At 40.4% G+C, this 18,221-nt stretch overlaps 1 protein-coding gene across 1 annotated transcript in view; it reads left to right on the forward strand.

Annotated features, from left to right (window-relative positions):
• LOC122807560 (sodium- and chloride-dependent taurine transporter-like) overlaps nt 1-16,494 on the forward strand; it is a 1,880,476-nt gene extending 1,863,982 nt beyond the window's left edge. The window contains exon 16 of the mRNA XM_044078473.1: nt 16,328-16,494. Within this exon, the coding sequence (XP_043934408.1) occupies nt 16,328-16,494 (167 nt within the window). The remainder of the gene's footprint in view (nt 1-16,327) is intronic.
• The last annotated feature ends 1,727 nt before the right edge of the window (nt 16,495-18,221 follow it).

Below are 18,221 nucleotides of genomic sequence, written 5' to 3' on the forward strand. Positions count from 1 at the left end.
GTTTACAGTGTGCCTACCAGACATATTTAGTTTGGTGTTACTGTGTATCATACTTTGCTAATAAGCAGTACTTGGTAAAACTTCCTGGTGTACGAACATTTCAACCCTCTGAAACGGGATTAGTTCATACAAACCCTGTTACATCAGCAGCTGATCAATTATATAATGGCAACTATTTCACATAGGGCCATGATAGTATGTCTGTGTCCAGGTATGTTAAGGTCTCAGCAGATGTTGTACAGTAGTTGCATAATTGGTTATGGTATGACAGTATGTATTGATGTAATTATTTCAGTTGTGGGGTAGATGTTGGTGGGTGTACATAGCACATGCAGGTGTGTAGGAACGCCTTGAATAAATCTATATGTGTGTGGGTGTTCTTTCCCTATGTGAACACCTATCCCTTAGTGGACTATTACTGTGGTAACTGCAGGCTGATTCATTAAGGCACTATTAAATGCTTCCTGTATAGCATGCAGGTACTGTTAGTCCTTGAATCCTTTTGCCAATACATTGGAATGTAATAAAGATTTGCAAAATGAAAACTGTCTGTGTAATTCTGTCATGGATATTTGCAGTCATTGCAGTTGTGTTGGTGACTGTGTCCATAGAACATATTTGTAATAGTGTATTGGCATATACTCTTCATATGTTATGTTCATATTGTTTGGGGGGGTGTGATTGCTATGGTCCATGTTATACTCAGATATGATCACTTTGGATGCTGTTTACAGACATGTATGTATGTGTGTGTGTATGTGTGTGTGTATATATATATATATATATATATATATATATATATATATATATATATATATATATATATATGTGTGTGTGTGTGTGTGTGTATACATATATGTGTGTGTGTGTGTGTGTGTGTGTGTGTGTGTGTGTGTGTGTGTGTGTGTGTGTGTGTGTGTAGGTATATAGATATATACTTTATTGCATACGTGTATCTATACCTCCATAGATGTGTAGATGTTTTTATAGTCTACATATATATATAGACCTGCATATATCGGCATGTCTCTATGTATCTCCCTCTCTCTCTCTCTCTCTATATATATATATATATATATATATATATATAAGCATACACCTTTAAATGGGTACATGGCAGGTTGTCCTATTTCAACACATTCCTCCCTTTTGTATTTTAACCTGTCTGCATACACGACTGGGATAGGTACATCCTAGGTAGCTTAATGTTAGGTTACTCTGAGGCTGGAGTACATGGTTGCGGGTTCTACTCCTAGAAGGTGTTATTTTACCTCTCAGAGTAGGCACTAGAAGGGAAAGTGTGAATAACGCACATTTACGTGGTTGTGAACAGGTTTGCCCGTGGTCTGCGCGACGTCAAGCAAAGGTCAAACGTGTGAAGCACTTCTCTGTTTACTGTGTTTCAGCACCACTTACCATCGCGCAAACTCGTGGAAACCCGCTTTCAACTGCTTAAGAGTGCTTTAACCCACTTGCATCCAAAAGTCCTTATTCTGGCCCTCAAAATAACCTAACAGCCCTTGCAGGTCTTGAACCCGGGAACATGAACACCACAGTCACTGACTTTACCACTAAGGCATCTGAGATATGTACGAATGTTATGGTGTTTAGAATTTGCATTGTACTACAGACATTCCTCACTACTGAAAACAAATGTGACAGTCAGTTGGTGTACATATGTCTGATACATGTTAATGTTCATATGTTTGTGAAAGTAGGTGTTGCAATGTGACATGACAGAGTGTATTATGAATGATTAAGGTTCTTTCTTTGTGTCCTTTTTATATTGTCCCCATACTCCATGTATGCCCCTCCAGTTCACTTATAGGACAACCGACAGAGGCCCTCCTTAATGCATGATTGCATTACCCATCATTCCTCCCCCACCCCAATCTTCTCATAAAGAACACCCCTTCTATGGTGAATTAGGTTAATATTAATTATTATAATACCAAAGCTGCATGTGTTTTGTGCTCACTTCAATTCCTTTGGAGTGCTTCTGTGTCACAAAGTGTGTTCATAGATGTTTATATATATGGCTATTGATGTAACTGTCTAATATATATATATATATATATATATATATATATATATATATATATCTATATAGATAGATACATATATATATATATATATATATATATATATATATATCTATAGATACATATATATATATATATATATATATATATACACATATATACACACACACACACACACACATATATATATATATATATATATATATATATATATATATTATTTATTATTTATTTATTTTATTTTACATTTGTTGACCGGGCTAGTCTAGCTGGATACATGTCCATTTTCAGTAGAGGCCCGGGGAGAAAAGCTCCAAGAAATCATACATAGTTAAAACAGAAGTTATTACAGATATTATAAAACAGCAAGTATTACAAAAGCTAATTATAATAAAAAAAATATATATATATATATATTTTTTTCATATTAGTTTGTAACAGTAATACATTTTTAGACTGGAATGTGTTGGTTCACAAACTACAGTACACTACAATGTACTGTACATATGTACACAAAGTCACTGTCCCATTTGTGATCATTACAGTGAAATGCATATGGTATAAGATGTAGTCTCAAGACCACGAAACATGTGTACACCTTGGATGGCTTAGTGGTAGGACGTCCCATGACTATTATGTGCATGGTCCAGGCTTCGACACCTGCGATGCTTTATGAATGTTATTTACTGCAGAATAAGGCTCATTTAAGCAGTTGTAAGCATGTTTAAAAGTGTTTGTGTGACATTATAGCAGAGGTTAAACACAGTTAAACAAACTTTGTAACGTATAACCTGTGCGCGCAAACAAGGCCACATCCGCTAAGTACTCTGTATATATACATGTCAGTGACGTAACATCTCACTATGTGCTGACATAACTTTACATTCTCTGTTGACTGTACTCTCCTGCACCCATGGGTGTATATGGGTGATTTGAATGTTTATTATACAAACAATTACTACCTATATATGCAAGCTGTGGTTAAGGTATACTTTTGCACATGATAAACATCCCTGCCATTATCGGAATTGTATCCTTGAATGCACAGATACTGTGCGGATGCTGTAACCATTACACTGTTGACATTAACATTGCATCCGCCTATTTCCTATTTAGATGATTTCTATGTGTTAGCTTGGCTAAGCAAAGGGCGTGAGCCCCCAAACTCACTGAGCTTCACGTACTCTTGAAATAACAACATATAACAAATGTACTGTGAGACAATACATTACATTCCTAACTACATTAGGCATAGCCCCTCACTGACACACTTCAAGGGAAACCTTGTTGTGTGAATGCGTAACAGACTATACACCCCCTGGTATCATGTGTCTCAGAACCATACAGCCATGGGGTGGGGGAGCCTGTCCAGTTTGATAGCTGCAGGATGTGTTGGGGGAATTGAGTGGTGTTGAATTGCCACATTAACATGCCCTCTTTAGATTACTAAGTTCCCCTATCACCCTGCACAACCCCAGTCTTCACCAGTTTCCAGCAACTCTGCCTGGAATTGCTTCATTGGCTATGCTTGACAGAGGCTCAGTTACTTCATCAATGGTGCTGTAAAGCCAACACACTGTTGCTATGCTTCTAATTGCCCTTGGGCAGATAGGTAGTAGGCTATCTGTGAACCTCTTACATGCAGGCCATCACAGCCATAATATGTGAATAAACAGTGTATACCTTTCCTACAGCTAAATTTACACTATTAGTGACAGGGGTGGGGGGGTTTCACAGCCCCCACGCTAAGGGGAAACACTGCTCAAGATGCAGACAAATTTACAGATGCAGTCTATAAGCACCTACACGGATGTATGGATCGTGCCATCACTGGTAAATCAAGACTCACTCCTCCTAGACAAGTACACCAGTCTGGTGGACCTCTGCAATAAACAGGCTATACTACAGAAGTAGGACAGTGTTCCAGACACACAGCAAATCCCAAGAAGGGCAGACATCTGTGACCACTATTAGTATGATACGTAGGTCCCTCATGACATCATCCAAGTCTAACATCAGCAGGAGAATACGCAAGGATTCGAAAGATAACCACAAAGCCTTCTTTGGCTATGTCAAGGATCTTCTTGGTGACACACAGATTTGCACTGTGCCAGTGAAATATAGCACAAAATATGCTGATGATTCTGGTTTGTGTGTGTGCCTCATTATGGAGTTCCTGCATGGGTGTGTGTGCATTTCTGATGGGAGTCATCATCCATGGTTCCAGTGCATAGCCAGCATCCCCCACCAGGTGACCATTTGGGATGTCCCCCCCGGCAAATAACTGATACAGCTGTGCGGCATGCCAGATGGAGTTGTGATAGCTTCCAGGGCTGCCAGCTCACACATCCATGATAATGCCCTGGGCATTGCACACGACCTGGCAGTTGATGGAGGGATATCCCTTGCAGTTTATGTAGCACCTTCCCTGCTCACCGGTGGTGACTTGATGTGTATATGTGCAGTCTATTGCACCCAGTACCTCTGGGTATTCTGCCACACGGTGGAAAAGATGCATATTGCTGGCCAACTCCTCCTGGGTTCGGGGGATGGATATGTGCTCATTGGCATGTGTTAACATGGCATCCAGGAACTGGTGTAGTATCGTGGATGCTGATGCATGTGAGATACCAATGATATCCCCAGTTGGTCTTGGAAAGGTACCTGTAGCTAGTATTCTCGGGCTTACACATACCTTCGTATCCACTGAGATGGTTACCCCTCTGTTTGTTCGGACTCTTGAGCCGTGGCTGGCACAGCTCCACAAGTTGCTGTAGGGTGTCCCTGTCCACCTTGTAACGCTCTACTATCTCCAATCATGTAGCCCCTGGTAGGTTACCCTGGGTCTGAACACTCTCCTCCTCCTCTGGTGCCTGCAGTGGTCCTGTGCAACATCCTCCACACCACCTTCAGTCTCCAACACATGCTGGTGGATCAAAGGTATGGCAGCCCCTAACATGTACATAATAAAAGTTCCCAGTTGTATACACCACTGGTGCAGAGTGTATGGGAATACACAAATGTGTGAGAGGTGCTTTCACACTTTATAGTATTGTGCTATGGATGCTGCTGATGTAAGTGGGTGTGTATGAGCTATTTCAGCTGCTGCGTGTCTTAATTATGGGTTTTGCAATGAGTACTGCATGTGTGGCGCCTTTACTGTGGAGATCTGCTTGCCTGCCTTGATTAATCTGTTGCAATTTAATTCACTTTTAAACCTGGAGCCCCTCCCATTATCAGGCATGCATCCATCTGCCATCTTTCTTGTTTTATACTTTCCCTACCCAGTCATGGCAAAATGTGCCTTGTAGCTGATATACTGCATATCGCCTTTGTACTGCCTTGACACTTTTCTGTTTTCTTTGCAGTACAGCCCCTCCCTTTCCCTGTTCTGTAGGTAGCTGCTTGCAGCCTTGTTAGCTGTTGTCAGTGGCCCACTGTAGGCTCCTAGGTGTTAATTAGTCGTTTGTACTCCAGTTTCACTGCTGCAGCATTTCCTTATTTCTTTCCTATATCTTTCCTATTTCAGCTGCAGTGCGCACTGTGCATACCCGTTTACTGGGTTTACGCGTGTTTTCATCTCCATTCACATGCATACTCGGTTACCTTGTGTACTCTCAGCTAAGCATAGCTATGAGCAATTCGACACACCCCTTTCCTGCAGCTTTGCCTTGCTAGGGGCAGACCAGTTTAGCAATGCTCCAATGTGCTTACAGCAATGGCGACACACCCCTCTCTTGATGTCATCTTTATCTCAGGTACTCCCCTCGGTGTTATAATGCTACGCTGTGAGGTGCATCCTTACACCAGTGGGGAATCTGCGATTCACTATTACTCCTCTCATTTGCATGGCATTGCCTACTAATTCCTAGCTACTGCGCATAACACTGTCACTGACCCTTAGCAACCCTTGCACCATGAGTATGGTGTGGCATGCCTGCCATTGACTATTATGGGGAAATTGTGATATGTGTTTCACTGCGGTTTTATTCTATATTTTTATATATTTCTTACGATCCCCTTTGTGCACCGCTGCCCGGCACTTCCACGTTGCGATAGTGCGACTTTATATATTAAATGTTAATTTTATATTTTGTATATTTTTTTATGCCAATGGCTATATATTTAGCCATTAGCATATATTAACAATATAATACATGTGTTTGGTCGGCTGTCATGGCTCCGATTTTATGTTTGCAAAAATGTAAACCGTTTTTTTACGGTTTACATTTATGCATGCTTACACTACACCTACAACACTTCCTGAATTGCTACATACCTTCATTTGCATGCTACACTGCTGCAAATGCAGTAATTAGCATACAAGGCTCAGGAGTTTTGCGGGCATAGCGTACGCTGGTAGTGCACGTGGGAACGGCTCGTACCTGAATTGCTCGGCGGACATCTTTGGTGTTAGAACGCCGACACCACGCCTGCACCTGGCACAAGCTTCATGAACCTGGAGATGATCTTTCAAAACTAAGACATAAAATGCATGACAGAGCATGTAGATCCTGGCAGTGTCACAACTCAGGTTGTAAGCCTGTGTAGTACGATACAGGCTTATTGAAGGCTTCTGCTCTGCACCCACCTGTCCTACAACTGGCCCTGCTCAGAAGTGTGCACACTGGTTGCTATAGAGTTTTGTGTGTGTGCATGTATCAGGGATAGGCGCTGGGAACAGTGAGATTATTATTTCTTATATTCTCTTTGCAGTCAAATCTCAGAAGTGTGCATAGAAGTCAGTATAACTTGGTTGGGACTGAGGAAAGTGTGGTAATTATTTCTCTAATTTTTCTAGCAATTAAATCTCAGAGGTACTATGCAAAGAAGGTCAGTATGGCTTTGTGGGGCTGTGACGGTATAGTCATTATTTCTTTAACTTTTCACATAATCATACCAAACAAGCATGCACTCAGCATCACTATAGCTTTTGTCAGGGTAGTGTTCTGTCTATAAGCAACAGGCTGGAATACATAACTGTGATATTTTTTCTTTTTTCTCACAATCACATATCAGAAGTGTATACATGTAGCTAAGTTTAGAAGCCAGGGAAAGTGAGGCATATTTTGAATATGCATTTGTGAGCAACAGGATAAATATGTTACTATATTCTGGTTGTCAGATAGATATTCAGATGGCAGTAGCTGTCTTTTACGGGTGGAATGAATAGGGAAGCTCTATGATGTGTGAAACCAGTAACTTGAAGTATATGACTAAGGACATTTATTCATTTACTTTCAATCCAATCTAATAACAGAGGGATATGCAAAGGGTGACTTATCTTTTTTTTTCCTTTGACAAGGAGACAGACACTGTTTTAAGATATGATGTGTGTATCTTTGCAAGCTTTTTGTCTTCTCAGTTTATTGGAAACTACTTTTTGTCAACTTTGATTATTAAGCCTTGGGCACAACTTATTTCTTCCTTGAAAGATAAACTCAGACTGGATTTCTTTAGTTAGTTGTGATTTTTGTCCTGCCCATATTTATTTATTTATTGGAGGCCCGGGGAGAAAAGCTCCATATTACATTGTAAAAATAAGCGAAAAGTAATATTATATAGTAAGACTTAGCAAAGTACACTTGTAAAATAGAAGAACATACATTACATACTTCCATACTAGATTAGAGAACAAGTTATACAGTGGTAGTAGAGCATGAGTACGTGGTTATAAAAACTAGCAATTGTTAATCATCTGTACATAGTTATCAAAACTAACATTTGATTTTATGGACTCCGCCGCCAATCAGATCTGTGAGCCTTAAGCCTTCCTCACATGCCATCATTTCAGCCTCTCTGATTTGATATGCTGCTTTGGAGCCATCAGATTCGAAACCACCAAGAGAAGAAGCATCAGTCCGTAGATGCCTTCATCTTCAACTTCAGCTACTTCCCTGACCTGCTTGGCACCAACACCCCTTGAGCAGGAGAAGTCTCATAGCCAAAACATCTGTGTCAGATCCAGGGGAATGAATTTGACTCCAAAGTTTTCAGAGCCCCGGAGCTGAACAGCTCAGCTCTGACTACCCCCTCAGAGCGGAGGACCAGTGGAGACCTGGGCTTATCTGATCCAAGAGTTTCAGCTCTAGTGAGAGTGGCATCATCTTCTTCCAGTCCCTCTGCCTTCGAGTTAGTGGCAATGGCTTTCTCTTACCGAAGAGCTTTTTCGAATTTAACTTGCTCGGATCTTATCCCTGTTCTTCCTTCGGATCCTTTCTCGGAGTATCTTCATCCTAGTCCACAGGGACAGCCAGCCCATAAGAGCTTCCAGGTAGTTCCAGTTAGGGAACTCCCTGCCTCTTCTGATACTTCTCCAGAGCACCCCACTGAAGTGGTTCCCTAGAAGAGATTGTGAGAAAGAAAGCACTTACATTCCTGCCAGGAATCTTTAACTGAAAACACCGATTTTGATGAAGGGGAAGAGTCCCCAAGATCACCACCAGAAGATGTCTCCTTTGGAAACATTCTAGAAATCCTACATGAGGAAGGTGGTTGATCCTCCAGAACCCATTCCCAGGAGGAATTGGGTCTGGCACATCTACATGCTTGGTAACCCCCCTCCTCCAAAGGATGAGCTTATAGATCTTGTATCCCACCACGCATGGAAGGAGATGGATACCATAGAACATATTCCTCAGTGTCCAGATAAAATCCTTGGCGCACCAAAAGATAGTTTTGGAGTAAAGGAATCCCATAGATGCCATGGTTATTATGGCAGCCACTAAAAAGAAGCTGGCTGAACAATGCACCTCTGTTCATCCCCCTAATAGAGAATCTAGGGCATTGGACAAATACGGGAAGCATGCATATGCCTAAGTGACCTTTGCCTTACTGTCGCTTAGCTATTTGGCACACTGTACTATATTACAGAGAGACTTAATTAAGGAACTCTCTAAGTCTACCCCTGGGCCCATGTCAGCAGAGGAAGAGAAGGCATATTCTTCACGACTGGCCACCCTAAAATTTATACTGAATGTGTCCATGAGTCTATAATCTCTCATGCAGCTGAAGGCTCCTCACAGGCTGCAGGTTTAGTCATAACCATCAGGAGACATGCCTGGATGCGATTGTGTGATTTTCCAGAGCCCTTTGAAGCATCATTCATCAATGCTCCTTCTGATGGATCTTCTCTGTTTGGACCCACTGTTAAAGAAACACTGTTCCACAGTGAGCAAGATGGAAAGACCTTGTTTGCCATGGGAAGCTGTTTTTCTACCCTGCAGAGACCTTTTTCCAGAAATCAACGTGGTGGTAAGAAGATGTGGTTCCAGAAATTTCAAGACTCACGCAGAGATTTCTCTCCCAGAGGCAGAGGAGGAAATAACAGACAATGCCATGTGGCAGAGGGGGTCTGCAGAACCAAGGGTTTCGAGATTCTTTCTCAGATAGACCCCTTCAGCGCTCCTGAAAGGTTGCCCAATTGTTCTTCTCTGGAGGCAGTCATGGGGCGTTTATCTTTGCATGCAGATGTTTGGACAGCCATCACAAGAGATACATGGGTTCAAAGGATCATATCCAGATGATATTTCATTCCCTTTTTACAAATTCCATCAATGAAAAGAAAACATTTCCCCGATGTCTCACGCAATCAGCAAGAGTTAGCAGCTCTAGAGAGTCAAAAACTGCTAGACAAAAGGGTCATCCAAGAGGTTCCACCAGACCAAAGAGGATCCAGAATTTACTCAAGGTTTTTGTTAGTGCCAAAGAAAATAGGATCTGAGACCTATTTTGGATCTCAGTTATCTAAATCAATTTGTAAAGAACTCTAAGTTCAGGATGGTCATGGTTCAGCCCGTTCTGCCTCTTCTACATAAGGATGACTGGATGTGCTCTACTGATCTTCAAGATGCATACTATCCCGTCAAAATGGAGAGCTGCTGTTGAAGATACCTACAGTTCCAACGGGGAGCCAGTCATTACCAATTCAGAGCCCAGCCCATCGATCTAACCACAACCCACATGGTGTTCACCATATGCATGGCATTGGTAGCAGCTCATCTCAGACTGCACAGATTCAGGGTGCCTCCTTATCTAGATGACTGGATTCTCCTCGCACCAAATAGGCATCTCCTAGTAAAAGCCACGGATTATTTACTCCAGTTATCTCAATTCCTGCAGATCACAGTTAATCTTTCAAAGTCCCATCTTCAGCCATTTCAAGTCTTGGAGTTTATAGAGGCTTGCCTAGATACATTCAGTCGTCTCGCTCTTTTACCACAAAGCAGAATTCTTACCTTGAGATTGCATGTCAAACAGATTCTTTCTTACTCCTCTCCCTTAGCAAAAATGGCTCTTCAAGCTTTAGGCTCGATGGCTGCAGTGATTACCTTCTTATCTACAACTTGTCTTCACACAAGAATCCTCCAGTGGGCTGTAGCAGTACAATGGTCCATTCTTTGACAACTTTTGCGACATCCTGTAAAACTATCTCAAGTCTGCAAAGACTCCCTACTGTGGTGGATTCAATCTGACAGTGTTTGTCAGGGATATCCCTTTATCCTTCCTCCCCTAAATGCTATGTTGACAGTGGACTCCTCCCAAATGGGATGGGGGTGCGGGGCATTTCTTGGGACAGACTGTTCAAGGCATGTGGTCCCGGAAGAGACCATGTTGTCTATAAACTTCTTGGAGATGAGATCGGTCCTGTTAGTATTGCAGGCCTTTCAGAGCTCTGTTCCTCTCGGAAGAATTGCTATCCAAACAGATAGTATGCTAGTGGTATGGTACATGAACCAACAGGTGGAACCAGATTTTACCCCCTTTGCCAAAAAGCAGTGAGAGTCTGGCAGTGTGCGATCTCTTCCAGCCTCTTTCTTGTAGCAATGCATATACCAGGGAAATCTAATGTTCTAATTGACAAGCTCAGCAGGACTATCCTGATGCCTCATACAGTGGCAAAAATGATCTTCCACAAATGGGATCAACTTTGCTGCAAGCTATTTGCCTCTTCCCCTCAACAACAAGTGCAGCAGGTTTTTTTGCCCTAATTCCCCCTCAGGGGCAATTACTGAGAGATGCTGTAATCCACAATTGGCCCTCCAGCCTTGTATATGTTTATCCACCCCTGTCTCTAATCCCCAATTTTTTTTTCAAAAAGCACTATGTTTGAAGAGCGGGGTAATCCTCATTGCTCATTTCTGGCCTTGGCAAGTTTGGTTCCTACTACGCCTCCCTTGGACACTGGACCCCATTCCAGATCAATCTACTGTCACATCCGTCAGGGATGACTCATCTGGACTTTACAGGTCTCAGACTGACCACATGGTTTCTCCAATTCCAATGATAGCTAGACATTCCAGGCTTTCCTCTCCTGTTCGTTAATTTTTATTTTCATCTCAGAAAACCTCTACAAGGAAGATTTATAAGAATAAATGGAAGATATTTTCTTTTTGGGTACAACAGAGAGAGTTGGATCCTTTCACTACTCCAATCCCTGCTGTTTTAGATTTTTTTTGTATCGATTTTTCAAAGTGGTGGTAGCTTTTCCATCATCAGAGTTCAGCTAGCAGCAATCTCTAGCTACCACTTCAGAGATAATGCTTCCCCTTTAGCTTCATCCAAGTTATGTAAAGCATTCAATAAATGTACCGTTTTACCTAGACCTCTGATAAAGGATTCCACTCCACCTTGGGATGTTATTATACAGAGTTTAATACAATCTCCCTTTGAGCCCTTAGCTAAGTCAGATCTCAGATTTATTTCTTGGAAAACAGTCTTTCTTGTGGCTTTAACTTCCGCAAGGCAAGTTTCTGAGCTCCAAGCACTCTCTTCAAAACCACCTTATTTGATTTTCCATAAAGATAGGGTTACTTTAAGTACTAATCCTTCCTTTCTACCCAGAATTGCATCTGAAACAAACATCAGTCAAATAATCAATTTGCCAGTTTTCTTTCCTAAATTTGACAACAAAGGAGAATGCATGCTTCACTTTTTACATGTACATAGGCAACTTCATTTTCATTTTCATAGGATGAAAGAGTTTAGAAAAACTGACCAATTGGTTATTTCCTTTTCCAGTAATAAATTGGGAAAACCAGTATCCAGAATTACCGTAGCCAAATGGTCAACAGATTGTATTGCTTATATTTATTCTTTGAGAGTTTTAACCTTGTCAAAACCTCCAAAAGCACACTCAGCTATGTCAGTGTGTATGTCAGCTGTTTTTAGGGCTAGAGCTTCTTTTGATGATATTTGCACAGCTGCCACTTGGTCTAATTCTCATATATTTATTGCTCATTACAAGGTGGACCTCATCTCCAGAAACAGGGCTGCATTTAGTTCTGCAATTCTCCAGAACATCCTTCCATGAGGGCCACCCAAAGTTGTTGTAGCTGGGGACTCTGTCACATTCATTGTGGAATTAATGAAAATGACAACATCAGATGTAAAAGTTATGCACTGTCCCCCTTTCTCCCTATCCATGTCTTTGGGAGTAACCTGATGAGGTTTTTTGTTAGGAACCACAGTTCCTGTTTGAGCCCCTGATCTATTACTATGTTGTTTCTCTGTAATATTATTACTATTATTATCATTGTGCTTTATATATAGATGGTTACATGGTATCAGCAAACTTATTCTGAGGTAATTCAGTGGCCAGGGGCATTATGGGTAAAGGGAGGAGCTCTAGTGTTGGATCCAAGAATCTAGAGAAAAGTGTGTGAGTTAGACCCGAGGGTTGAATTCGAGACCCATTCATTGAGGAAGAATGAAAATGGACAATTCAGATGCATAGTTATGATGAGTACATGACTTCTGTTTATTTCCTGTATCCAGTTTCTGTTTATTAGAGGGAATCTAGAGAATGCCCACTACTTAGGGAAACCAACAATTTTTTTATTCTTTTGTGAGAAATAGGGGCCATTGGTGAGACATCATCCTTCAAGCTGCTGTCAGTTTTGTGGCAGGAAAAGGCCATGGGCAAACTTATTGCCAGAATCTTTGCGCTAAATGTAAAGGGTGGTCAGTCTTTTTGGTCAGGCTGTTCTCAGTTATAAGGCATGAGACTGGAGAAGGAGTATACTATTCAAAGCATTTTGGAAAATAATAGGGATGATATAGGTTCGTAGATGCTAAACTAATGACCCTAAATGACCTTTTTAAGTCTATCCATGCTTTTCAAATGTATTGAACAGGCTGTGATACTGCTCTTACATGCTTCCTCTTCCTAATAGGGACAAAGGTGGCAGACTAGGGTTAAATTTATGATTCCCCATACAGTGATCCAAGTTTTGCTTGAATAAGTGCTGGGAAGAACTCTGCTTCTCATGGATGAGAAACCTGTACCAGAGAAGTAATAGTCTCTGAGACACATACCTGTCCCTCCACCCTGTCCTAATTATGATTCATATATGATTTAGTTCCCTAGATAATGTGTTTCTGATGAAGTGTTTTGCAGATATGCAACAGGTCCATAAGGAATGGTTCAGAGGATGCTTTGTAGACTAGGCATAGATCACTTGTCAGCAGTCTGTAAGAGGCGGAGTTTTAAGGATAAGGCTTTGAGGCAGGCTATATAGGACGTGTTTTGTACACCATATATTCTTTTTGTGAGGAACCTCTGTGGACACCCCAGTTGTTTCATGTGCAGGTCAGGTACATACTAAAGAGAGCATTGTACTCACTTCTATATGCCTTCTCAAGTGCCTGACCCCGAATTCAACCCTTAAGGGTGTATTGTCGATGCAGCAATTTCCCAGGGTGGTCTTCTTTCTGAAAGATAGTGTTATGCATTTTTATTATTGAGTTTTAGACCATGATTTTTGTCACCAGGTATTGGTCTGTGTCAGTCCTTCTTGGATGATGTTTGCGTTATTGAAGGATAATATGAATGCTCTTAGTTTGAAGACATCTGCAAACTTGTTCAGCCCGAGACACTTGACATTAGCCTTGACTTCTGAGAAGTAGATGCTGAAAAGGAGTGGTCCCAGAAATGAGCCCTGGGTGGGACTCCATAAATGACTGTTCTTTTTGTTCATAGGTGTATACTAGGCTAACAACAACTAGGGCTTTTATATGCCTAGTCATGCAACCCAAATGGGATCCACAAGTTTCATGTTTTAGACATTTGTATAGAGGACGACTTTTGTCCAGTGGTCCAAGTTATGCTTAAATAGGGTAAGGAAAGACTTTCTTTCACATGGATGGGGAGCCTATTCCAGAGAATGGGAATTCTCTGAGATACATATCTGTTTCTGTAACATGTCATATGCACGTTGCAGGCAGAATTTAGGTCTTTGAATGTAGTAGTTGTAATGCTGTTTATTTTGCGGTTGTGCAAAAGTTTCATCAGAGCAGGGTCCAAGGATGCCTTGTAAGCCGGTCATAGATTGCCTTTCGGTAGTCTGTACAAGACTGAGTGTAGATATAGGTAAACTTGTCTATCCTGACTTCTTAAGTCCTATCTTAGAACCAGCTGGCTATCCAGTGGATGATATAGGGGTTTATACCATATTTTGTGAGCTAATCTACAATGACTGAGTGGGTATTATGTTGAATGTTTTGCCCAGGTTGAGGTAGGCAATATGTACCATTTTAACTTTGGCCATTGCTTTGTTGACCTTAAAGAAGTCCACCAGGCTGAATAGGCATGACCTGCCCTTTATGAAATCAAACTGGGTTCGATTCAGTATCTGAAAGTTTCTTATGTCATTGTTTATCATTGCCATAATAATTCTTTTCAATGGCTTTGCATAGGAGACTGGTTAGATTTATGGGTCTGTACTTACCCGAGTTCATAGATGTCCCACCCTTGTGCAGAGGGTCTCCATTCGCTTAGCAGAAAGCTTGTTTGGAGGCTACGGTTAAGTAGCGATTCTAGTGGTTCTGTTAGGTCATATTTCATGCTATTCAGGAGGTACTCTGGGATAGTATCAGTTCCCATAGATGCAATGTTCTTGGCTTTGTTGAGTGCATTGTGGACCTGTTCCCTTGTGATAGAAGGGGGAGTTATGGTTGAGGGTATTTCCTGAGGGGTGTCTGAGAAGAATATATCAGAAGTGAGATTTGAACCCACACCTTGATCTGGAGACCAGAATACCCATTAACCATGAAAAGAGTTTAATGCTTCAGTATGGAGCCTTAGGTCACTTGGTCATTCTGAGAGTCATAAAATGCACCTACCTGGGTTTGCTTGACTTTGCTAAAGGATAGACTCACCAAAATTGAGACATGCTAACAGAACAAGCCATTAAAAAAAGGCAGAAAGTCTTTTTTCCAGAAATTGTCATCATTGGCATCAACACCCATTTTTCCATTTTGTATATGGGTTTGGGGGTGTCACAGTAACAGTGACCATCACCTACAGCCAGTGATCACACTGCTGGTTGATAACTTTTAATTTGAATTTAGAATCGAAATTGGTCTTGATGAATAAGTAAAGGAAGTATATTTCTACTTTAGATGGGAGAGAAGAAATGTGTGCTTCTTTCCAAGACATTTATAATTATTTGCCTGTTGATCTTTTATCCAGTACTTCATTAAATAAATGTGCAAAGTATTTTGAGAAGTGAAACTACATTCCATATTGTAACCCATCCGGTCTTGGTGCTTTGCCTGTAGGACAGTTGTTAATATCATGTATAATTATGCTCTGTGTTGATTTAAAAATGTGTGAATGGAATTAGATAATATAAAAAGAATAAGCCACTTAAAGGAATGCAATTTGTCACTATCATTTGGAGAGCCTTTTGAAGCTGTAGCTCTAGCTAAATCTGTATAATAATGCATCAAGGTGTAACTGTTAGCTTGAAAAGAACAGTATTTCATTTTAAGTGTTCTTTCATGGTTTAAAAGATAACCATTGATTTGGCTTAGACACACATTGAAAATAATTTTATTGTCAACAACTTAAAACAAAGGTTATTATTCTGTTTAAAATAAAGTATTTTAATATATGCTTGTTGTTTTGTTTAATTAGGCAGCAAAAGCATTTTAATGTTTAAAAATAAGTGTTTTCTATTACATTTAAAAGATGTAAAAAACAGCACAAGACTGCAGTAGAAGGGAGTACTACAGGGTTTTAGACCACTGATATATGCATTTTACCTTATGAATCCTTTGAGTGTATTTTGTGCAAATTGTTCCATTGCTATCCTGTTTTCTTATTGTTTTAATTTTTTAGTACAAAATGCTTTACAGAACATTAAAACATGTGTTGTGGATAGAGAAATACTATATGTTTCCAGTAACATAGTTGTTCATTCTTAAATAGTAAGCTGAAACATGGGTATTCATTATTTTTATTACATTTGTTGTACCCTTATTTTATGTTTTTCCTTGTTTAGGCCCAGGATTGGCCTTCATTGCATATCCTAAAGCTGTAACTCTGATGCCATTGCCAACATTCTGGGCAATCCTCTTCTTCATCATGCTTCTCCTGCTAGGATTGGACAGCCAGGTCAGTATTCAATGGCCTGACATGGTGGGGGTTGGGAGCAGTTATGTGACTTGATTGGAACAGTTCTGGCTCAACAAAATATAGTATACCGAAGATGGGGGTGACTTACTTCATGTGGGTTACTCTGTCTGGTTACTCTTGAAGAACTTAGAAATGCTGCATTACGGCTTTCCTATCTTACTGGATCTGCAGTAGTGAAAAACATTTTATAGTGTGTTATTTTTTATTAAATCCAATGTGAATAGAACTTTTAAGTGAGTACATTATTTTTTGGCTCTCAATGTTAGTTTTATAGTAGCCACATCTGAGACTGTATATAGTGGGGAATGTACCAGAAATGTCCTATTGCCTTCTCTATCCCAAGGCACACCTATCCACAAGATGATTTTTTTTTGGGGTAGGGGGGATATTAAAACAACTTGGTGTAATAATCAACATTTAGTGTAATGACTGTAGTATACATTTATTGTAAATGTTTTAAGTACAGACAAGTGAATTCAAGCCAAATTTGAACTTGTGCCATTTGCCCTGCTATCACTGAACAAGGGCGGCTTGTGGTATTGGATTGTTCAACTGTATCCCATCCAAATAGAAACAGATGCATTTTTTTAACAGTCTGTGTTTTTTTCCTTTAAAACAGTGCAGCATTAATGCATATGCTCTTATAGAGAATCCCATAGAGAAAATGCTGTTATTGTGCCTTATTGTAGTTCTTCCTGTCATTTTGGGATGTGGAAACAATATTTCAGTGGGGCTGTTTTGACTGCTAGATGAAGAAGTGAACATTTTTTCCCAGTGGCTCAGTTATTGGTTCCTGAATCAATAGGAATCAAAAGAGAAAGAATGCTCTGGGACTTAAGGACAGACTCAGACAGGGTAAACATGGAGAAATACTGATTTCTTTTTTGTTTATTTTTTTAAATAAATTCCTCGTTGTTGAAACGTATCGGTGGAATACATATCATTCCAGGACTTAGAAGCCGTGTGTATACATCACAGCTAGACATGTTTATTTTGAAACTATAGGTATGCAACAAAGAAAAAAACCTGCAAACTGCACAAAGCATATGAAGTGATCTGATGTTGTCTTTTCCATCCATCTCAACCGTTGGGTATATTGGATCCAGTTGAATCCTAGCCCAGCAACATTAAGTCTTTTGAATCCAATGCTCAGGCTCCTCCTCTACCCATAATCTCTCTCTGGCTTTCATTTCTTCATATCTTGTTTGCTGCTTGTTTCAGCCAGACAGCCAGCCATGATCCATACCACTCAAGTGTACCACATAATTAGGAATGTTCCTCAAGCTGAGTTTAAAAATGTCCACGTTCCTTGCTGTTTCACATTGAAAGGGTCTGTCTCACATTCATTGTTAAGCATTTTTTTAACTAATATCCATGGAAAATAATGAATCCTATTAATTCATCAAAATAACTTCTTTTAAGTACAGTGTAACGTGTGAACTTCTAGTTGAAGCTGTTAGTAAGCTGTTACTAAGTGTTCCATATTCTGCCCATTTGTACCACATTTTGAGAGGAGGTGATCCACATCCCTCATTCGTCTGATTCAATTAAATACAACTCTACGTTGTCCACACCCACATTTCATGCACACCTTTCTTTCTTTTATATAGCCAAACTTATCTGCTCTCCCTTACATCCATCACCTTGAATTCTCATGCCCTCTACTAAAATTCTTTGCTTCTTACTCTACTTTACCATCGCAATACAATCACCACCTCAGACTATCTTACATTAACTCCAGGCTTACCATCTTCTCTTCC

This window comes from Protopterus annectens, chromosome 7.part1, assembly GCF_019279795.1.
Source record: "Protopterus annectens isolate FY-2018-M chromosome 7.part1, PAN1.0, whole genome shotgun sequence".
Taxonomy (NCBI): Eukaryota; Metazoa; Chordata; order Ceratodontiformes; family Protopteridae; genus Protopterus; species Protopterus annectens.